Source organism: Camelina sativa, chromosome 15, assembly GCF_000633955.1.
Source record: "Camelina sativa cultivar DH55 chromosome 15, Cs, whole genome shotgun sequence".
Taxonomy (NCBI): Eukaryota; Viridiplantae; Streptophyta; class Magnoliopsida; order Brassicales; family Brassicaceae; genus Camelina; species Camelina sativa.
In genome coordinates this window covers 11,368,643-11,391,629 of record NC_025699.1, presented here as the reverse complement: position 1 = coordinate 11,391,629, position 22,987 = coordinate 11,368,643, and the positions used below count along the sequence as shown (strand labels likewise).

Here is a 22,987-nt window from a genome sequence, read left to right as displayed (position 1 = left end):
TTTTTTTTTTTTTTCAACCAAACATTAATCAAATTAAAAAATAACTCCAAGATTGGTTGCCCAAACCGGAGGAAAAGAGTTTACAAAGGAAATTTCAGAGGAAAGCAATCTTGAAGAACGGGCTAGACAATCTGCCCTTACATTGAGCTCTCTAGAGATCCTGATCAGGGAGAACGAGGAAAAGCATGGTCTGAGCACAAGAAACTCCTCTAACAGGTTCGAAAAAGATGGCCAATCGTCAGGCGTCTGCACCATCGCCACCAATTCTGCACAGTCTGTCTCAAAGCTTTGACATCCAACTCCAGCCGCCAAGAGTGACTCCATAGCCCAAATCAAGGCTTGTAGCTCTGCATGTAAGGATGTAGGACCGCATCTCTGACTCCGTGCTCCCAAAAGGAGAGTCGCATCATCATCACTACAACACCACCATCCTAGACCCTGCATAGCATCTGACCCTTTCCAAGAACCATCAATCTGACATCGAGGAAACGCTCCCCTATCCTCCACCAGAGGCGTAGTATGCAAATACCTATCCGAATAGGATTTTGCTTCTTCCCATAGTAATTTATCATTATTCGCCTGGTGTAGAATTTCCGTCGGCTCGGCCTGTAACCCCTGAAAAACTTTTTTATTCCTATCTTTCCATAATGTCCAAAGTATCCAAGGAAGACGATTAGCTACATCCGAATCCCCCGACTGAGAGGCTGCCCGCCAAAAAATAAAGTCTAAATTTGCATAAATTGAAGCAAATGGAAAGCCATCGGGGACTAACGAAACTAGGGACAACTCCCAAACATCGAGCGAGCGAGGGCACTCAAAGAGAGCATGATTGATAGTTTCTGGTGCAGCCCCACACCGTTTGCAGAGTGTATCACACCGGATACCCCTATACGCAAGTCGTTCGAGCACTGGGAGGGTGCCCGACGCAATCTGCCAGAAAAAATGTTGGACCTTTGGGGGAACATCCAGCTTCCACACCTGGGCCCTGAGGGCCATACATGTTGGTCCGTATTCGACTTCCGTCATCAGTTCTCTGGCTAATCTATAACCTGATTTAACCGTATACTTCCCTGACTTGGTAAAATGCCATACTAACCGATCCCGTTGCTGGACCTTACTGACCGACATACGCCGAATAATCGGTATATCCCCCGGATCCAGAAACTCTTCTAGAGTAGGCAAGTGCCAATCCTTCGTGACAGGATTAATTAAGTGGTTCACCATCAAGCTCGGTAACCAGAGTCGTCCCCGACCATTGGCAGGATTAATTAAGTGTTTGTGTGTTTTGAATGCATATTCCGAAATCTAACTATCCATCTTTAAAACCCATTATAAGAATTAATCATTTATTTCCTTAATAAGTGTTACCATTGTTTTAGGGATTTTTTTTTTAATTATGTAGGTAAGTTGTTATATATTATGTTTTGTTTTTTTTTTATCTTTATTTGTGCTCCCCAATTAATAGTATATACTAGATTAGTATCCGTGCTAGAGCACGGCTTGAAATTCATTTTATTTATATTATAATTTTAGAATAAAATATGATTCTGAAGATCAAGATTAATGCTAGATTAGCATCTTAAAATTTTTTAAAATCAATCATATAAATTATATTTATCCCCTAAAATTATAATATAAATAAAAGGAATTTTAACCCGTGCTCTAGCACGGTCCTAATCTAGCATTAAGGTTTAATTTTTAATTTCTGAATACGTTCACGAAGATCACAATTAATCTTGTTAAATTAGCGAGATTTGATTTTTTTTTTATGATTGAAAGTATATTTTATCCCTTTAATAAATTTTTATTGATGTAGTTTATCAATAAAATCTGTGGAAAATAAATTGGTAATATTGTGATTCTAGATATTTGGAACCATATACGTGATCTTTCGAAAATAATGTTTGGAATATCCATTAACTATCAATTTGGAATAATTCGTTTAAAATTTTCTGTTACAATTAAGATTTTATTTGTTACAATTAATATATTAATTAATTTATAATCTATGTATAACCTATTTGTAACCATTTATTAAAATTAGAAAATCTACCAAAACAATGTTATGTACTTCCGTTTTATTATAAAGGGGATATATATATATATATTTTAAGTAAAAATATAGAAAAATGCATCCTACATTGGGGGGTATTCAACTTGTTTTTTTAAGGATTTTGTAAGATTTGATTATTTTAGAATTTTGTAAGATTTAGGAGATGTTTAGGAGATTTGATTGTGTTTTAGATTTATTCTTATTTTTCTTTTTAGAGAATGAAATGTGATTCTATGAGATTCTATGAGATTTTATTAGTAAACTTTATGTGATTTTAAAATATTTTGTTATAGATTTTTATTAATCGCTTATTTGTGAAAGAACAGTCTATCTAGACCAGAATAAAAACATAAACAAAAACAAAAACAGAGTATGTGTTATAATATATCCTAGAAACCAAAGAAACTCATATGAGTTATGATATATCCTAGATCTTAACAAGTATTATTATTAACTATGAACATGTTGCTCTAAGAAACAAAAACAAACAGCTCATTGGCGGAGATCAACAAAAAACGTGATACTAACTATGCACATGTTGCTCTAATTGAATTTCATGATACAAACGTGGAAAGTAAATTAGTGGTCAGATTTTTAAAATACTCATCTTGACGGAGATGAACACTTGTATGAAGATAATTGTGCAGAGAGAAGAAAGCTGGTGATCGATATATACCATATATATAAAATTCTTGTATGAAGCTCTCTTGTTTTTGGTTAGAGGATCTTTTTAATGAAATCCTTCAAAATTCTATCTTAAAGGGTATGATTTTGAGAGAATTATTTTTCAACTAAAAAGGAAAAAAAAGTCTCCTAGAATCATTCAAAGTAGCATTCTAAAAAAAGTTGTGATATTTTGAATAACAAGAGATTTGAAGTTGGTTTTATAAACTATTGATTGAATGACAATAGATTCTGAATTATTTTAAAGGATTTTATATAAATCTTAGTTGAATAACATAAGATTTCATGAGAGTTTTTAAAATCCTCAATTGAGTAACAAAGGATTTTAAGAATACTTTAAAATCCGTTAGAATGTTAAGTTCAATACCCCTCACAGTTTCGAATTATATAATTACACAATGTAATAAAATAAGATATTATTGACGGAACATCAAGTTGGATTATAAAGAAGAACAAAATTCATTACAGCAAACACCACTGACTGGGTCTTTGTTCCTGGTAAGTGGTAACCAGCAAGAGTTTGGTAACTGGCTGAAGCTAGACAAGTCAACTGATATGTACATACATTGCTTTACATGGCTGAACTTTCTTGCTTTCTTTTCCTGTTGGTAATCATGCATGTAACGCTTTACGGCTAACTTTGAATCTGCAAGCTCATTGACTAGTTTCAGATTGACGATTTCTTTTCCCGGGCCATGTCAGCTTTCATGTCTTCAATGATTGCTCGGACCTTCTCATGCTCCCTGCTGCGCCAAGCTGCCCTCTCCTGGCTAACTTTCCTGAGGAACTGCTGAAGCTTCTTTTTCTGAGAACGCTTCTCACTCTCAGCATTCTCAATGCAAGCACGAGCTTTCTCGAGTTTCAACTCAAAAGAAGAAGCCAATGAAACAGCATTCACTTTTTGATTAATCTGCTTTGCATTGCTATAGATTTGGTGTACACCATCCCTTGTATCCAAGCTTATGGGATCCCATTTTGTTGCCCCTCCATTGCATCGTATAGAAATGGAATTGAAGGCTCATGCTAACAATGAAAGAAATAGAAAATTTCTGATCAAGAAACCCAAAAATGGATGATTAGACGGAAGCTATTAATTACAGAAAATTGATCTTTGAGGACTCAGACAAGAAAAGCCAACCAAAAAAATCTGCAAAGTGTCAATGTCTTAATATGGACAAATTAACAACTATCCTGAAGCTAGGCAGCATGATCATACTCATACCTAACAAATCTGAACTCTTAGAAACTTCATCTCAACCACAACATTTAGCTATATAATAAACCGGCTTAGGCATGAATGAAGCAAATATGTAATTTTGAAGCACTTCTACATCTAATTGAATTGGCATTAAATAATCATCTTCACATAGAAGTTTCAACACACCTTATAACACAAGAATCCACTTTTGTTGCAGGGACAGAAGTATCACCGTCTCTTAATTTGTTGCTTTGAAAGCCAGAATACTTTTTATCATGGTGATAATAAAACAGAGGACCCAAGTGTCCAGCAGGACCAACACTTTCCTGAAGAAAAAAGAATCAAGTGTATTATATTCCATATGATGATCCTCCTATAAGATCATAAATAAACATCAACAATTTTAGACCCGCAAATATGAGCAAACAATCATTTCGAAGACAACTAAACTAATTAAAACCACACTCCAAATGTTCTCATACTTTTGATTCAAAGCTAAAGCAACATCAGCAATCTTATCCCATAAACATTTTTTGATTGCTTTGATTATGATACTTCCATAGTTCCACTAAAAGCATGCAATTCGAATGTGGAACCCAAAAAAATAAAAGTTGTACCTGAAACCCTATCACATCCCTGCTCCTCTTCTTACCTCTGTCGGTGGTAACAGGAGCATCCGAGACTTGCAATCGCCACACTCCAGCGGCGAGTTTCCTTAAAGCAGCATCATGTTCAGGTTGCCGTATAGTCGGCCACTGATTATTACAATCATCGTCCTCGTAATCATCCCATGTCTAGATTTTTTGTTTTTAATTTTTTTGGGGTCAGATTTTTTCGAGCATCAAAGCCCAATAAAACCCATACATACGACTACGAGGATATATTATTTAAGATTATAACCCAAAAAAAAAAATGTTTTAGCGTTCAAAACCTAATTATGGGTTTCTTTTTTTCAGTCGATCATTTGATTTTGTAATAAAGATATCACTACTCACAGTCACAGTGAACATATAAAATTGATCTATAGACTATACAACACGATTTGTAAAAGTAAAATGTGTAAGTAAAAGAGTATATCGTATGCATGTTTTTTTTTTAATATAGTTTCTGTTTTGTTTATAGAAGAATTTATAGAAAGCTCAAACTCAAAGATTATATACTTTCAATATATATATTTGTAACACACCTAATCCATGTTGCGTAAGCTCTTTAATTAATTATTCTTTGAATTAATCACTACGTATCATTCTTTTTTTTTTTATTCTGAATGCAATGTTAAATGTTACTTTTGCTTTAAAATTTTGAAAAGAAAAACAGCTCTACTAGTTTTAGGCTTTAGCTTCTTTATTTCACCTTTGAAGTTACTTTAGCTAGCTCTGCACTGTGAGCTCGTTTGCATTCAGTAAAATTGACGATGACTAATAATTAGTTATCTATCATATATATATATATATATGCTAGCTTGGCTATTATATTGCTCATTACATACATGTATATAGAGTACGTACATGTCATAGAGCTTTTATGATAGAAGTTTATAACTTATTGATCCCCTCGATTCCTTATAAATTTGGCGACAAAAATGAGAGAGCTACAAGTCTCGTGTACACGTCGTATATATAGTTGTGTACGTAACATTTGTATATTTACGTCTCTAGTTTAGTTGCAGCAGGAAGTACTGTTCTTATCTTATTTTAAAATTCTAAACGCAACTAAAGAAATAAGTCTTCGGATGGTACTTAGTCGCATAATCAATAGAAATCATTTTAAAACAAAGAATCTCACTTTAATATGTTTGCTCGAATATAATGATTGTACAATAGTACACAGTATATATGGTGGAAGGGTTCTATATCACATAGCAGCCGAAAATATTAATACTATACTAGATTATGACCCGTGCTAGAGCACAGGTTGAAATTTCTTTTATTTATATTATAATTTTAGAATAAATACGATTCCGAAGATCACGATTAATGCTAGATTAGTACCTTAAAAACTTTTAAAATCAATCATATAAATTATATTTTATTCTAAAATTATAATATAAATAAAAGTTCCAACCCGTGCTATAGCACGGTCCTAATCTAGCATTAAGGTTTAATTTTTAATTTCTGAATACGATCTCGAAGATTACGATTAATCTTGTTAAATTAGCGAGATTTTATTCTTTCTTTTTACGATTGAGAGTATATTTTTACCCCTTTAATAACTTTTTAATTGATGTGGTTTATCAATACAATCTGTGGAAAATAAACTGGTAATATTATTATTCTAGATATTTGGAACTATATACGTGATCTTCCAAAAATAAAGTTTAGAATATCCATGAACTATCAATTTAACCCGTTTAAGATTTTCTGTTACAATTAAGGTTTTATTTGTTACAATTAATATATGAATTAATTTATAATTTATGTATAACCTATTTGTAATCATTTATTAAAATTATAAAGTCTACCATAACAATGTTGTGTACTTCCATTTTATTATAAAGGGATGTTTGTCTAATGTGTAAGTGTAACACATACAAAATGAAAATCAAACACATTTTATTGATCGACCCATTGACCATTGTACTGATACATAGTGTTATTTAAAATTTTGAAATAACAAAAAAAAAAATTAACAGATAGAATAAATTTGAGATGATTAGTTTGGTCGCATCTACAGAAGTATGAACACCAAGATTCTATCACTTGTTTACGGATCGTTTAAAAAAAAACAAGAGGTGAGAGATAGAGCTGTCAATTGGGCTCTCGGCCCATGGTCGAGACCAGTCCAAACTATTACGGGCGGGCTATGGACACGCCCAATAATCAAATGGTCCAATTGGTCCAAAGACCAAATTTGACCCGTGACCAAATGGGCAAAACCATGTGGACATTGGGCATGCCCAACTCTCTAAAAATCTAGGGTTAGGAAAAATCGATGTCTTCTTCTGGTTCTTTCTCTTCCTCCGTCTTCTCTTTTAGTCTTCTCTCGTGTTCGTCGATACAAATTGATACTCTCTTCGTCTTCTCTCGTGTTCGTCGATACAAACGCAGTCACCTTCTCTGTCGCCTCTTCCTCTGTCAAAGAAGAATCGCCGTGAGATCTCCAAGTACCTCTTCAAAGGTACTAACTTGATTTGAGCTTATGAATCAAGTGGTCTTCTTAGTAAATGGGTTTATGTCTTGAATCTTCATAAGTTTCGATTTTTGATAATGGGTTTCGTTTTTGTGTTTCGGTTTGTTGTTCTGATACATCGCTTATGAAGATTGTTTCGCTTGAGGCTTGAGCATCGTTACTACGGGAAGAGCTCACCGTTTAGTTCATTGGCCGCTGGGATTGTTTCGCTTGAGCATCGTTACTACGGGAAGAGCTCACCGTTTAGTTCATTGGCCGCTGGGATTGTTTCGCTTGAGCATCGTTACTACGGGATCAAGTATGTTTCTTGCTTTTTCTTCTCTTCACTTCACTCCTATCGAATTTGGGTTAATGGGTCATTCGTTTCTTGTTTCAAATGCCTTTTGTGTTCAATTTCTTATGGAAAAGATGTGACATTTGGAATTTCTGATGTGACACCACAATTTGTGTTTCAAATTTCTGATTGTTTCATTCATCTTTCTCATATAGCATTGTTTCTGAAATTTGCATTGCTTAACATGTAATTCAGGTGTTTGAAGCTGGGATTGTTTGAAGCTGAACATCATTACTACGGGAAACATTAGACTTTACTTTGGTACCAACACTCTTGTTCTGGTAATCATTCTCTCTCTGTTTTTTAAGAGTTCATCATCGAGTCTTTTATTTTGTGTCTTGGCTGTTCGTACTTCCATTGGGGTTGTTTGTACTGATGGGATTCGTCAGGATCTTTGTACTGATGTGAATGATGTTGTTGCATTGACGGACATGGTCAAGTTACTTGTGTATATAAATATGATAAGCTAAGTGAGGGTTCTTTGTGTTTAAATCTAAGATTTAATCAGGACTGTTGATGACTGTTACTGTTGATGACTGTCATTGTGTAATCTATAACATGATCTTGTTTTCGCAGGTCAGGATAATGGATTTGGATACTCAAAACTTGATTGATCAATACAACTTGGCTGATGAAGAACGCTTGACTGATGAAGACAACTTGTCTGATGAAGATAACTTGGCTGATGAAGATATGCCGCCAGCAGCTCTTGGTGAGAATGAGATTGTACCTCCGGAAACTGCTTCTTCTAGGACTGAACAAGGTACTAGTTCAAAACCTTCTAGTAGACGTCATGCTAGGTGTTGGAAGAACTTTACACTAGGAAAGAAATATGTTGATGGACCTAAGGCTAGTAAACATGATGTTACATGCAAACATTGTAAGAGAAATTATTGTTTGAATTTGAGTCGGAATGGTACTAACACCATGAATCGCCATATGCGATCTTGTTCAAAGACTCCTGGGAGTACACCCAGCATTAATAGAAAGCTGGATATGGTTGTCTTTAGAGAAAAAAATTGCAGTGGCTTTGATTCAGCATAATCTCCCATATTCCTTTGTTGAATATGAAAAGATTAGGGAGGCTTTTACTTATGCTAATCCTTCTATAGAGTTTTGGAGTAGAAATACTGCAGCATCAGATTGTTTCAAGATTTTTGAGATGGAGAAAAGTAAGCTTAAGACAGTTTTAAGTAGAGTTCCGGGTAGGATTTGTTTGACAACTGATCTTTGGAGAGCTTTAACCATTGAAGGTTATATTTGCTTAACAGCTCACTATGTTGATGTGGATTGGGTTTTGAAAACAAAGATCATATCCTTTAGTGCTTTCCCGCCTCCACATACGGGTGTAGCTATAGCAATGAAGATAAGTGAGTTGTTGAAAGATTGGGGAATAGAGAAGAAAGTTTTTACTATAACAGTAGATAACGCTTCTGCAAATGATAGCATGCAAGGTATTTTGAAGAGAAAGCTACAAAAAGATTTGGTTTGCAATGGGGAATTTTTTCATGTGAGGTGTTCAGCGCACATACTAAATTTGATTGTGCAAGATGGTTTGGATGTGATTAGTGGAGCTTTGGATAAGATTAGGGATAGTGTCAAGTATGTGAGGGCATCTGAGACTAGAGAAAATATGTTTCAAAACTGTATGGAAACAGTTGGAATTCAAACTGAAGCAGGTCTGATTTCAGATGTTGCAACTCGTTGGAACTCCACTCATCTGATGCTGTCTAGAGCAATACAGTTTAAGGATGCCTTATGCAACCTTGCAGAGGTTGATAAGAGCTATAAGAGTTTGCCATCAGATTTGGAATGGGAGAGAGCAGAATTGATATGTGAGCTTTTGCAACCTTTTGCTGAGCTTACAAAGATGATTTCTGGTTCATCATATCCAACAGCTAACTTGTATTTCATGCAAGTGTGGGCAATTAAATGTTGGCTGAGAGATCATGAGGATTCTAGTGATCCAGTTATTTGTGATATGGTTGAGAATATGAATGAGAAATATGAGAAATATTGGGAAGAATACAGTGACATATTTGCAATTGCGGCAGTTCTTGATCCAAGATTGAAGTTTGCATTTCTAGAATTTTGTTACAATATCTTGGATCCGTCTACCACCAAGTCAAAGTTGGCTCATGTGCGTAAAAAAATGGATCAACTCTTTGGAGCTTATAAGAAGGACACAAGCAATGTTGCTTCCACATCACAAGTTTCAAGAAGGAACGTTCCATTTGGATATGATGTAAGTCTATTTTTCTCTCATTGTTGATTCTTTGATTTGAATGTAAAACTGTGACTTACTTTGCGCTTGTTGTTGATTCTTATGTCAGGGATTTTATACTTACTTTTCACAAAAGAATGGAGGTAATGGAAAATCTCCTCTAGATACATATCTAGAGGAGACAGGGTTAGATATGGTTCAGTTTAGAAGTTTGGATCTGCTCTCATATTGGAAAGACAATTCAAGTCGTTTTAAGGAGTTAGCCTTAATGGCTTGTGATGTTCTTAGTATACCTCTTACAACTGTTGCTTCTGAATCCGCCTTTAGCATAGGGAGTCGAGTACTTAACAAATATATAAGCTGCCTTTTACCCTCCAATGTGCAAGCTCTGATTTGTGCAAGGAATTGGTTTCGGGGTTTTGAAGAACTTGGTAAGTGATTTGGTTCTACATAGTATTTGCATATTGTAATATGTAGGTGATTTTACTAACAAATATTTTTTTTGATATTTTAGGTGATGAGTTTCAATATGTTGAGGAGGAAGGGACTATTATTGCAGTGTAATGGTGAAAATGACTTAATCTTTTGTGTGTGTTGGTTCAATTCTTTTTAATCTTCTGTTTGGGGAATTTGTTTCATCAACTTTGCTTATGTATTGTCTTTTTTTATGGAGTTAATTAAACATCAAATTGTGTTATTGTCTTCCTTTTAGATATTAATTTATAATATTTTATAAGAGAGAACTTTGAAAAATAGATAAAATAAGAGAAAACAACAAAATAAAATTCAGATTTTATAAGGGAAAACAACAAAATAAAATTCAGATTTTATAAGAGAAAACAACAAAATAACAAAAATAAAGAACAATACAACCAAATTTAGTAGATTTTATAAGTGAAAATAGCAAAAATAAAATTCAGATTTTATTAAAAAAATAACAAAAATAAAACTCAGATTTTATAAGTGAAAAATAACAAAAATAAAACTCAGTTTTCATACAAAAAAAATAACAGAAATAAAACTCATACATTATAAATAAAAAACTACAAAAATAAAATTGGACTGTCCATGGGTAGGACCATCTGGACATGGTCCTTTTGGGTTTGGACACATTTCGGACCATGGACCACTTGGGCTTGTCCAAGTTTCGCCCATAAAAAAAAAAAGACCAAGTGGACACGCCCAATGGTCTATGGTCAGCCCATTTAACAGTTCTAGTGAGAGAGATTGATCGATGATCAACCAATGCAATACAGATCAGTTTCAATTATAAATCGTGTCTATGGGCCAAGTGATCGATACTAAATAAAAATGCTAGTAGTAGTGGGATAATCTGATGTAGCACCAACCTCAGGGTTTTGACTTATATGAATAATAATGGTATATATTAGTTGTTGAGTTACATTTGAATATAGATAAAGGTATTTGTAGGGGTAGTAAATTGGGTAATTGATGTTAAGATCGGATGATGATAGTAGAACAAACAAACTATGCCAAAAACGGTAAATGATTAATAGACAAACAAATAAACATGAGTTGAGTTGTGATTTTTAATGGTATCATAACTAACAAATGCAAACTGTTTAACTTATATAACTGAAGTGATAAAAATAAATAAGACATGTATTCTCAAAACTTTCTAACTATTTAAAAACTTTTTTAAAGAAAAAGACCAAGAAAACATAAGAAGGTGATGGCAATTAAAATTTGTATGGAAAAGGTGGGAGACGTGAGTGTGATCAACATGATATGGTCTAATCGAGTAATAAAAAACTGGGGGTGGGGGCATCTTTATGATCAGAGATTCTGTTCCCTTTGGTTGTGTTCACACCTTGAAGATACCTCTCCAATTTCCGTGTTCACACTTCACTCTTCCCTCGGCTGCTTCCTCCTAGCTCGGCTTCATCCCAAATTTATAGTATAATCAAACACATAGTGGTTGACTAAAATAAGCTGAGAAAATGTTTTGTTGTGACTACTTTTTAACAAATAATTTTAGATGTTGAAGTGTTATGTTAGATTGATATTTTTATATGGGGATGATTGTTTGTAAAATTACATATTAATACATTTTTGTTTTGCTTTTTAGACCTTGATGGTCGATCGAAAACTTTTACACAAGTAGAAGTAGTTACCATAGTTTTAGATACATTACAAGAGTTAGGTTCGAACAAAACAACTTCTCATTCTCTCATGCTTTACATGTTTGTAACTTTCGTGTTTATTTCCTTTCTGTTTTTGTTTGACGTCACGATATACTAATATTATAGTTCTTCTTTCTTTGTGTATCATCTCATGACGATATTTGCATTTTCACCGGCATACATAAAATAATAATCAGCAAAAAATATCTAAGCCGAGCTGACGAGCCAATAAGGACACGTGGATCAGTGGATGAAGCGCCAAAATGAAGAAGGACAAAAGCTGGTGACGGTGAGTTCAACAAACACATGTCCACGTAGGATAAAAGTACTCTGAAATCCGACGTGGCATATTGTATATGTTCTTATCTTCGCTCTTATGATTTTAATATCTCACCAGCTTCTACCTACGCATATATATAAACAAGCTTTACAACTACGTCTTGAAGACAAACAAGAAAACAAAAAAGAATTAAATGGGGAATTGTTTAAGGCACGAATCAGAAATGCACTGGGCTGGTGAAGACTGGGATGAATTCATCCCTGAATATCATCATCATCATGGCTCTAAAAGTACTTCTAGAGAGGAGGCTCATCAAAAAGTGATTGTTACACGAGACTGTAAATCCTCTGACCCATCTGATGTTCATGAGATGATCAAGATTAGGCTCACCAAGAAGCAGCTTCAAGATTTACTGAATAAAGTCAACGTCCATGACTTCTCTTGTCCGAGCCAGATCAATCGTGGTGGTTACGACGAAGAAGGCAATCAGCAAGGATTATGGACACCAGTTCTGCAGAGCATACCAGAAGCTAATTAATTGGGATCATGTTTCAGACGTTGTATATATTCTTAGGTGTTTCGTCACGTGTTATTAGGGTTATGAGTTATGACTTTAATGTAAAGTTTGGTTGTTGTTTTTTTGGGGTACTACTCATAACACTTTTCTTCTTTTGCTTGTTAGATTGTACATATAAGCATAAATCAGAATCAAAAGCTTGTCGCTCATACCAAGACTACTACTTGATTAGCTGCAAAATTTTCATAAATTGAAATCACTCGACAAAAGCAAGCCACCTGAAGGCAGCAAAAGAGATTTTTAAAGCGAGATGAAGAATCAAGATCCAGCAAATGAGTGAATTAACTGATACAGAGTGATCAAGAAACAGAGTATGGTTTGGTCTAGATCAAATTTATTATGGGCCTTCTAAGCCCAAATTGTCAGCTATTATTAATTTATTCACTTTATTAGAAAAAGTGCATTTAATAACTAATGATTTTTTTTTTCCCAAAGCGTTTTTCTTTTTCTTTTTCCCTCCGTTAATTAATTCCAAAACGTCATCATAGCTTTCCTTACTAAAACCCTACGTTACTCCGGCCGCCGCGTCCGTTCCCCGTTGATAATTCCCCGATATTAGGAGCTGATTAAGGCTAAGCTTATTTTATTTCGCTGTCGGTCTCTCAACCAGCGTTACATCTCGACCAGCCAGACTCTGCATCATTTGACTGCTCTACTCCAATCAATTGCTCTTTTGTGCAGGCTTTGAAACTCATCGCATCACTTTGTGTGTGTGAGTGTGTTTTTTTTTTCTTCTATTGAGATATACGATTGATTGGAATTGAATTTTGTTATCGTTTCGGGTTTATGATAATTAGATTACAAGGGAATATGAGACATCACATTATTTCTCAAAATTCATTCTTTCTTTTTGCTTGTGTGATTGAGATTAAGGCTAATTACGATAGAATAAGCATGGTTTTGATTCGCCCTCTATCAAACTTGAAATTTCTTTTTGGCTACTGCTTGTGTGAAAGCATGATTTGTTATGTCCATAATATACAATCATTGATCAGTGTCTTCTTTCCCTGTTACTTTTTTTTTTTTTTTTTTTTCTTCTCCATGGTTTCAAGTTTTTGGTAGGTTCCTGTAAAATTATTTGTAAGATCAGTTACCAATATTATCCGCAGCATGTAAAGTTGGGTTGCACCTACTGGATGGTGTGTGGATACTTGTAGTCATGTTCACTGTTTGTTCTTTTTGTAATTTGAAGCTCCTTTTTTCCGAGTAGTATGGAAAAGTTAGCTTCTGAAGTTTTCGCTTCTTCTTAAACTAACCGCATTGTTTAATCGTTTGTATGTTATTCTAGCAGGTTCTAGAAGTTGTAACTCAGTACCTCCCATCAACGAACTTAGCATCCTCCCAGAATGGCTATCCCATCATCACTTACTTCAGCCACACTTTGCGGTGCCTCAGTGTTTCCTAAAGCAGCATTAGCCTGCAGCTCTGAGTTCCCAAGCAATCTCTCTAGTCCTTTTGAAAGCTCAAAGATTTGTTTGACTTCATTTCCTCCTGCCTCTAAGAAAAATGCTACTTGGAATCTGACCCGAAATGTTGCTCCAATCCAAGGAATTAGGTGTCATGCTATGCAAGTTGAGACAAGGGAATGTTTTACGGCTGGGAAGAAATTTCAACTTAGTGATGTGATTGAAGGGCAACAGTTTGATAGGGAGATGCTAAGCGCTATATTTGATGTTGCTCGCGAAATGGAAAAGATTGAAAAAAGCTCTACTCAAAGTGAAATACTCAAGGGTTACTTAATGGCTACTCTCTTCTATGAGCCTTCTACCCGTACCAGGCTCTCTTTTGAATCTGCCATGAAACGCCTTGGAGGTGAAGTCTTAACTACTGAGAATGCCAGAGAGTTTTCGTCTGCAGCTAAAGGGGAAACACTTGAAGGTATCCACTTTGTCAGCAAATATCTTGTTGTTGTTGTTGGTGTGACATGTCGATTGTGTTAGATTATTTACGAAAACTTTTTGGAGCACTTTTCAGACACTATAAGAACAGTGGAGGGCTATACAGATATAATCGTGATGCGGCATTTTGAAAGTGGTGCTGCTAGAAAAGCTGCAGCTACTGCCAATATACCTGTCATTAATGCAGGTGATGGTCCTGGAGAGCATCCTACTCAGGTGTGTTGTCTTCTTAACCTTTAGCGTTTTAGTTGTCTTAAACAATCACTACTGCACATCCTTGTTTCTTATGTCTGGTATTGTCGCTGTTGTTAAGGCTCTCTTGGACGTTTATACCATTCAAAGTGAAATTGGAAAACTAGATGGCATCAGTGTAGCCTTAGTTGGAGATCTTGCCAATGGGAGGACTGTCAGGTCGCTTGCATACTTGCTTGCCAAGTTTAAAGACGTGAAGATCTACTTTGTTTCCCCTGAAATTGTTAAGATGAAGGTTAGTATTACTAAACTTGTCAGCCCTGAAGACGTTGATTTAATTTACTCTAGGACATCATTGCGTTTGTTGCTTATCGTCTTCAAAAACATGTCTGTTTTATAATGGTAGGATGATATAAAAGAATATTTGACATCGAACGGGGTTGAATGGGAAGAAAGTTCTAATTTAATGGAAGTAGCATCCAAGTGTGATGTAGTTTACCAAACCCGAATCCAAAGAGAGCGGTTTGGAGAAAGGCTTGACCTTTACGAAGCAGCTCGTGGGAAGTATATAGTAGACAAGGATCTCTTAGGAGTGATGCAGAAAAAATCTATTATCATGCATCCCTTACCGAGATTGGATGAAGTAAGTTAACAAAACCCTCATAGTTTTCATCTATTGTACCTTGACACAATAATCCTCACTCTTTGTAAATCCTTCATGTGTAGATCACTGCAGATGTTGACGCTGATCCAAGAGCTGCCTACTTCAGACAAGCAAAGAACGGCTTGTTCATTAGAATGGCACTTCTGAAGCTACTGCTTATCGGTTGGTGAGGGATGGTCGTCTAGGAGGTAGAAATCCCGTTAATGAAGGATGGTCTGGAATCTCAAGCCTGTGACAGAGGAGAGACAGTGGCATCAGCTCGCAATAATAAAATTCCGAAACACAGTGATCTTTGTGTGTCTGTTCTTGATGTTACTCAAAAAGAATAGTAAAAAAAAAAGCTGTTGGTTTGTTTGGTCAAAAGACTGATTTGAAGAGGAAGAGTTGTTGAACTTTAATGAATAATTTGATTTTGAGCTAATATTTTTCACATTCTGCGGTCAAACACAACAAGATGGCCTACCACTTCTCCAAAGAGCCAAAAGCATACAGGGAAGAAGAGAGAGACATTCACTTTCACTGTAATATTAATTTTTCCTGATTATGACGAAAATGCCCTCGCTTCCTTTCAAATTGGCTTGGGAATGAGAAATTAGGTGATTTAATTTAATGAAATTATGATTAATAAAAACACATGGGAATTTGATTTTTCCGTCTTTTCTCTAAATCCCAGCAACAAACACAAAGCTATTCTCAGATTCAAGGAACCAGTTCTTTCGTAAGCTTCGAGCCCAGGTATAGTATTCTCTATTACTCTCAAAAACCCTAATTTCGACTCCTAATTCGATTGGTTAAGTAGAAGCTTCACGCAATTCACATGGTTCTTTCTCTTTTCTAAATTGCAGCTCGGGGAAAAAAAATTGGAACTTGCATTTTTTTGAATTCAATTTTGGGAAGATGATTGGGAATCCGGCAATTCAAGTTCAATCATCACTAATGCCATCATCGTCCATGATTGTTTGCCCTCGAGCTTCACCCAATGGGCTTCCTTATCTCCCACCGAAGAAACCTAGAACTAAGCATTTAGTTGTAAGAGCTGCTGCATCCAATTCCGACGCTGCTCATGGTCAAAGTCAACCATCGTCTGGTGAAGGAGGGAAGAGTCCGCTCACTGTTGTTTTGGATGTGCCTAGGAATATATGGAAACAGACTTTAAAGCCTTTGAGTGATTTTGGTTTTGGTAAGAGAAGTGTTTGGGAAGGTGGGGTTGGTTTGTTTATTGTCTCTGGAGCTACACTTCTTGCTCTTAGCTGGGCTTGGTTGCGTGGTTTTCAAATGCGGTCCAAGTTTAGGAAATATCAGACTGTCTTTGAGCTTAGTCATGCCTCTGGTATTTGTACTGGAACACCTGTTAGAATCCGTGGGGTTACTGTTGGTACTGTGATCCGTGTTAATCCTTCCTTGAAGAACATTGAAGCTGTTGCTGAGGTATGATGATTTTGGTGCTTTGATCTGGTTTTGACAGTTTCTTTTTGGTTCTATTTGTTTTTTTTGAGTTAGGCTCTCTTGTCATCATCTTTTTGTAGATTGAAGATGATAAGATTATTATCCCAAAGAATTCACTGGTTGAGGTCAATCAGTCTGGTCTTCTAATGGAAACCATGATCGACATTATGCCTAGGAATCCGATACCAGAACCTTCTGTTGGACCTCTGCATCCTGAATGTGGTGTAGAAGGTCTGATCGTTTGTGATAGGCAGAAGATTAAAGGAGAGCAAGGAGTAAGTTTAGATGAATTAGTTGGTATTTTCACTCGTATTGGACGCGAAGTAGAGGCCATTGGTGTTGCCAATACGTATTCTCTTGCTGAGAGAGCGGCTTCAGTTATTGAGGAAGCAAAACCATTGCTCATAAAGGTGATATGAGTAATTTTGGTGGCCTTTGTTAGATCTTGTTTGCAGTATTCTTTAAAAAGAGTTGATAGGTGATTTCTAGATTGGAAAAAAAAAAAATGTATTCTCATGCTTAAGCGTTGGGTTTTGATGTAGTGATGTCACAGATTCAAGCCATGGCTGAAGATGCTCAACCTTTGCTCTCTGAGTTTCGTGATAGCGGCTTGCTCAAGGAAGTTGAGTGTCTTACTCGAAGCCTTACCCAAGCTTCTAACGATTTGAGGTACTAGCTCTGATTGTAACAATCTTGGCATATCGTTATGAGTGTTTTGAATTCCATAGTGCAAATGCTAAACTATTTCTGCCTCATGTTGGAAACAGACCATATGATAGTAACACTCTAACTTCCATTTAATTATTATGTGGCTTCAATACTCTATTTGTGGACTAGTTTCTAAACAAGAGCTGCTTTTAGAAACGTATACATATTTATGCATAAATGAGCCTTATCTTATGGGTTCCATGTTAAATCAACTGCTTTGCTTTGCTCACCACTGCTTTTCAATCTTTCCGCTATTGTTTTTTAATTGTTTCGATAATCGATCATCTTGTCTGCCTCTATAACTTATCTTCTGAGACAAAGTCTGCTGTTTGTATCACTTAAATGTATGTTCCTGGACCACATCTATGTAAAAGCTCGTTTACATACATACATATGGTTAACTGAGATAACCTATGTGATTATAATGTTCTTACGGTAGACAGAGCAAAGTTTAAATTTCTTTTGTGTTTGGTGGTTACATTGCAGAAAGGTGAACGCATCGATTATGACACCAGAGAATACAGAACTCATTCAGAAGTCAATCTACACTCTGGTTTACACTTTGAAGAACGTCGAGGTAAACTTTATTCTTGTTATCATACAAACACTTAAGGCTTTGAAAGGTTAAAAGAATAAAATGTTAACAAAAGACTTATGGTTTCTTGATTCTTGATTGTAGAGCATAAGCTCAGATATTCTGGGGTTCACAGGGGATGAAGCCACAAGAAAAAACCTAAAACTACTCATCAAATCCCTCAGCAGGCTATTATGATGAGCCTGGAGAGAAACCAACTCAAGAGATTTTAGCAAGATGTGTTTGTTCTTGGTTCTTTTTAGAGGTATTATTATTGATTGTTTTGGTTTTGAATTGGGGTTTTTCTTATTAATGAAGAGACACAAATTCAGTTTTTTTATACGAACGAGATGAGTGTTTCTTTTATCTCCTCTCCCAATTAATGCGTTTCCTCAACAGCATTTACTTTTAACACGGAGACGGACGTCGATGACGATAAGCGCGTCTCGTTTTCGTGTAGGGTCTCTCTCAAAGGCAGAGGAGAAGAAACCTCACCTCACCCCCTCACTTGCATTATTTCGAAATGGATGGAGTATTATTAAACGAAATGAAATTTAAAAAATTTATATATTGGAGGGTGTTTATGGTCATTACAAGTTGGGACTAGTTTGGTCTTTTTTAGTTGATTTTTAAAAAAATAATAATAAAGAAATAAGTGAGAGACTCAATAAGATTTTATTATAAAAATAGATTGTGGTCAGGGGTCAGGACAGAGAGTGCAAGTGCTTACCCTCTTTTACTTTCTTCGCATTTCGAGACATCATCTCTCTCTTGTGAACTCTTTTTTAGATTTTCTCAATTTTGTTTTTCTGAATTTTCCACACAAACAGTATATCGAATAAAAAGTTTAAAGCAAAAAAAAAAGAAAAAAAAAAAGAATCCAAGTTAAGATAAATGCTCTACGATAAATAAATTATTAAAAAAAAACGAATTGGTCGGTCTTGTGTGGGACGGGGCGTGAAGGTAGTAGTAGAGAAAAAAATCGAAAAAATTAAAAAAAATAACGAAAAAGCTTTTCCAACCATAAATTAATTATTATTACAATAAAATTCTTTGAGTAAAATATTTTTTTTTTGAAAAGAGTGTTTTTTTTATTTTTTAAAAATTGAGTATTCCAATCGCTACCCCTTTGGTTCCTTTCATCTTCTTCTTCCTCATCTTTCCTCATATTTTCTAACATTTTCTTCTTCACACAAACACACACAGATCTCTTCAACCATCACATTACTTCTGGTGTTATCCTTACATATCTTTCTTCAATCTTCTCCATGAGGAAAGGGAGAGGCTCTTCCGTCGTTGGACCCGCCCTTCTTCCTGTTGGATCTGTCAAGGAGCCGAGGTATAGAGGCGTTAGGAAGAGACCTTGGGGTAGATTCGCCGCCGAGATCCGTGATCCATTAAAAAAATCTCGTGTCTGGCTCGGTACTTTCGATTCCGCCGAGGAAGCCGCACGCGCTTACGATGCCGCCGCTCGCAACCTCCGTGGTCCAAAGGCCAAAACCAATTTCCCGATCGACTGCTCTCCTTCTTCTCCTCTCCAACCTATTAACTACCACCACCAGAACCAGAATCAGAATCGGAATCAGAATCTATGCTCTGCTGCTGCCGCCGCGGCGAATCAGAACCAGATCGATCCGTTTATGGACCATCGGTTATACGGCGGAGGTAATTTCCAGGACCAGCAGCAGCAGCAGCAGATGATCAGCCGGCCGGCGAGTAGCAGCATGAGCAGCACCGTCAAATCTTGTAGCGGACCGAGACCGATGGCGGAGGCGGCGGCTTCTTCGTCGGTGGCGAAACCGTTGCACGCGATTAAGAAGAGGTATCCGAGGACTCCACCGGTGGCTCCGGAGGATTGTCACAGCGACTGCGATTCGTCTTCGTCTGTTATCGACGACGGTGACGATATCGCATCTTCGTCTTCCCGCCGGAAACCGCCGTTTCAGTTTGATCTTAATTTCCCGCCGTTGGATGGCGTTGACTTATTCGCTGGCGCCACGGATGATCTTCACTGTACCGATCTACGTCTTTGATTTTTATTATTATCGGTAACACAAATACAAAAAACAACAAGATCCGTTGATTTACTTACATACAACCGAAAACAAAAAAAAACAAATTATGCTCTGTTTTTTTTTTTCCTTTTTTCATTTTCCTTTGATCTCGTATTGAAAGAAAATAAAAAGAAGAAGGGAAAATAATTGAAAAAAAAAAAAAAAAAAAAAAAGATTGAGCGTGATGATTTTTATCATCAACGAGGATGATGATGATTATTGAAAAAAAGAGAGAGATTGATTGTGATAAGATCTGTTTACTGTAAGAACAAGATCTGGGGTTTCATTGTTATCTGTTTCTTATAAAAAAGATCCAACCCTTTTGTTACATGTAACAACATTCTGAAGCTGATTTCAATTTTTTTAGATTTCTACTTCTTCATAGAGATCTGTGTGAGTAGGAGGAAGCTGCATTTTAGACAATTATATGTGACAGGACCACACAGACGGCACAAAATATTTGTTTGTCTTTTGTCTCTTTGGTTTGATCTTTGGTAAATTCAGGGTTTCTTTTGTTCAACAAGTAGAGCTTTTTATTGCTGCTTCTTGTGACTGCCGAGTTTGGCTCTGACATGGAAGCAAGTAAGAGCGTGGAGCTACTTTGCTGTCTAGTTGGGTGATTCGAAGAAGGAAGTTGGAATACTTGATTGTCATTGTTAACACTGGAGTTTTCGTTCATCTGTTTATAGAGGCTCTCCCTTTCGTGTAAGCCAATCGATATTTGGATTTTGTTGATACAATGGGCGGTGAGTGATTTGGGTGATCGATAAAGCTCAATGACCAAATATCAAAACTTTAGGTTAAAGTTCGGTGGCTGAGATGATTGTTTTGATCTTTAAGAGCTGTTGGTTGGGTGGAAGAATTCGTTGTGTGTTTGACCATTTTGATTTGTATTTTTTTGTTTTGGTAGAGAGAGTTGTCCCAAATTTGGTATCTACTTTGCTTCTCTGCCACGGATTCAGACAGTGAATCTTTGTGTCTGAAGCAAAACCGAGCTTTTTTTACCGTTTTGAGGTAGGCTTTGAAGGTGAAGTGGAAAGTCAAAAGCAATGTCTTGTTCTTTACTGTAAATATTTTATGACCAAACTGATCTCAAGTAGCTTTGCCTTTTCGGTTCGAATTCCAGTTTGAGATTTTATCTTCTAATTTTATGCAAGTGTAAATTTAAATTTCTAGTGTTTCAGCACTAAACAGATGAAAATGATGTTTTAAGAATTCTTGGTTGAAATTTATAAGACCGTATTTTCTAGTGGACCAAACCTGCAAAATTATTATGCTCTCCGCGGAGTAGACTAGATATAATGGGACAGATTACTCTAATCTATTATATAGTCATTTATTATTGGATATTTTCTTTCCATTAACCCAAAATGCGTTATTAATTCTAGTCAAAAATAAAATCCCAGGATTGAAGATAATTCTAGAATTAAGGAGAAAATGAAGAATGTAAAATTGTTAATACAAAATTACAAATGGATTTATTAACTAAACAATGGATGTGGCTTAGATGATATTGTTATTTTTGAATGAGGAGAAAAATAATTATCTAGAATTAGCAAGGCAAATGGTTATAAATTAGATATCATTAAGGCAAAATGGCTACAGGTTAACTGGACAAATGGATAAAGATTAGAGAGTATTCTAAAATATCTAACACCTGGCTATCACTAGTGTAAACAGGAGTGCGTGGTGACATTTACAATCTACGGAAGAAAAAAGTTCACTAGTTAGCAAGTCTTGTTCTATTTTTTTCCAAACATACAAAGTAAAATTTAATTAGGTATTTTCTAATATATGTAACTCTTATCTTTTACGGGGAAATTTTATAGATCCAATATGATGCTAACAGAAATTAAAACAAAAACTTATACACTATAACACTATCGTAACAAAAAAATCTTTGTGTGGTAACAATGTTAAGTTTAAGTTTATACCATTTTCTTTTTTTCAGTAGCGGAGAAAATAACTGAAAATCTAAAAACAAGAAGAAGGAACAACAAATAATCAATTAAACCAACAAATTTATAACAATATACTATCTTCAACTAAATTAATTGTTGATTATCTTCAAAACATAACAGATTTCTAACCTTTCCGGGCTGTTTTCACTCTCCTAAACAGCTTAAAATGTTAGATAATATTTCGAGATGTTATTTACCAAAACTCATATACAATTTCATTCGAGACTTTTCTTTAAATTCTTTGTAAGCAAAGAGTTGAATCCAGATTCAGAGAAGACAACCTCCTTTGGAAGACAACTTCTCGACCAAGTGACCTATCTACTACTAGGTATTCACAATTCACAAGAGTACCACTTTGGATTAAGCCCCTCACTTTGCATTTTGTTTCTTTCTTTACTGAGGAAGTCATAAAACTTGTGTCTCTACTTACGGTTTAAGAAATTAGGGGATTTGTGGACTTACCGTTTTGCCGAGTGAGTTTAAATAAAACTTACGTTGCAATACATATATTTGAATTAAAATAAAAGTTAGGAAAAAGAAAGACAACGAAAGAATTATATTTTGAGGTTTGACCAAATCAGGAAAGCTGTGCTTCGATAGTTCTTAAAACTCTTTATTTAGTGGGGGGCTAACAAAGAATGATCAATCTTGAAATTTCACAAGTTATTAGAGAGAATAAACAAAAGACATAAGAACAAACTGGGTTAATACACGTTGCTAAAGGCTAATACTCAAACGTGTAAAGACGTGATTTACCTGTTTATATAGTATTATTAAACTCTCTTCGATTTAGGACAAATAACAACATTTAAAAACCAGAAAAAGCAATCAAATGTTGCAAACCAATTATTACTCAACTATCAATCC

General features: G+C 35.6%; 4 protein-coding genes and 1 long non-coding RNA gene across 11 annotated transcripts in view; 4 read left to right on the top strand and 1 right to left on the bottom strand.

Moving 5' to 3' along the window:
- LOC104746442 lies at positions 3,139–4,970 on the bottom strand. Its single transcript, XR_760870.2, has 3 exons — positions 4,553–4,970; positions 4,122–4,261; positions 3,139–3,760 (listed from the first exon to the last, which is right to left on the bottom strand). It is a non-coding gene; the product is annotated as an uncharacterized LOC104746442 (long non-coding RNA).
- LOC104746441 lies at positions 12,196–12,772 on the top strand. Its single transcript, XM_010467919.1, has one exon. It carries the CDS (start codon positions 12,240–12,242, stop codon positions 12,582–12,584), a length of 345 nt encoding a protein of 114 aa, XP_010466221.1. The 5' UTR covers positions 12,196–12,239; the 3' UTR covers positions 12,585–12,772.
- On the top strand, positions 12,904–15,807 carry LOC104746440 (aspartate carbamoyltransferase, chloroplastic). Of its 2 annotated transcripts, none has more exons than XM_010467917.1 (6): positions 12,904–13,335; positions 13,915–14,501; positions 14,598–14,737; positions 14,835–15,008; positions 15,120–15,356; positions 15,440–15,807. In XM_010467917.1, the coding sequence occupies exons 2-6, from the start codon at positions 13,970–13,972 to the stop codon at positions 15,545–15,547; spliced, it is 1,191 nt and encodes a 396-aa protein (XP_010466219.1). In that variant the 5' UTR covers positions 12,904–13,335; positions 13,915–13,969; the 3' UTR covers positions 15,548–15,807. The 2 variants fall into 2 exon arrangements, with proteins under 2 accessions (XP_010466219.1, XP_010466220.1); XM_010467918.1 differs by having other exon boundaries at positions 13,912–14,501.
- Positions 15,953–18,592, top strand: LOC104746439 (protein TRIGALACTOSYLDIACYLGLYCEROL 2, chloroplastic). 4 transcript variants are annotated; one of them, XR_760868.2, is made up of 7 exons: positions 15,953–16,112; positions 16,223–16,805; positions 16,904–17,233; positions 17,377–17,492; positions 18,018–18,108; positions 18,211–18,370; positions 18,505–18,592. XR_760868.2 is itself a non-coding variant. In XM_010467915.2 (6 exons), the coding sequence occupies exons 2-6, from the start codon at positions 16,275–16,277 to the stop codon at positions 18,301–18,303; spliced, it is 1,161 nt and encodes a 386-aa protein (XP_010466217.1). In that variant the 5' UTR covers positions 15,953–16,112; positions 16,223–16,274; the 3' UTR covers positions 18,304–18,443. The 4 variants fall into 4 exon arrangements, 2 of the variants coding, with proteins under 2 accessions (XP_010466217.1, XP_010466218.1); XR_760869.2 differs by having other exon boundaries at positions 18,566–18,582; XM_010467915.2 differs by lacking the exon at positions 18,505–18,592 and having other exon boundaries at positions 18,211–18,443.
- The window catches only part of LOC104746437 (ethylene-responsive transcription factor 7-like), a 5,000-nt gene continuing 1,225 nt past the window's right edge, over positions 19,213–22,987 (top strand). The window contains exon 1 of one of the 3 annotated variants that reach the window (XM_010467912.2): positions 19,213–21,292. In XM_010467912.2, coding sequence (XP_010466214.1) covers positions 19,374–20,138 — 765 coding nt within the window. In that variant the 5' untranslated portion in view covers positions 19,213–19,373 and the 3' untranslated portion in view covers positions 20,139–21,292. Of the gene's footprint in view, positions 21,293–22,987 lie in introns of those variants that run through there. The other 2 variants (XM_019236885.1, XM_019236884.1) reach the window with 2 other exon arrangements.

Coding starts and splice junctions, on each gene's coding strand:
- LOC104746441 (XM_010467919.1), top strand. CDS start 12,240: ATGGGGAATTGTTTAAGGCACGAATCAGAAATGCACTGGGCTGGTGAA.
- LOC104746439 (XM_010467915.2), top strand. CDS start 16,275: ATGATTGGGAATCCGGCAATTCAAGTTCAATCATCACTAATGCCATCA. Junction 16,806..16,903: donor ACATTGAAGCTGTTGCTGAG/GTATGATGATTT, acceptor ATCTTTTTGTAG/ATTGAAGATGATAAGATTAT. Junction 17,493..18,017: donor CAAGCTTCTAACGATTTGAG/GTACTAGCTCTG, acceptor GTTACATTGCAG/AAAGGTGAACGCATCGATTA.
- LOC104746440 (XM_010467917.1), top strand. CDS start 13,970: ATGGCTATCCCATCATCACTTACTTCAGCCACACTTTGCGGTGCCTCA. Junction 14,738..14,834: donor CTGGAGAGCATCCTACTCAG/GTGTGTTGTCTT, acceptor GCTGTTGTTAAG/GCTCTCTTGGACGTTTATAC. Junction 15,357..15,439: donor CCTTACCGAGATTGGATGAA/GTAAGTTAACAA, acceptor CTTCATGTGTAG/ATCACTGCAGATGTTGACGC.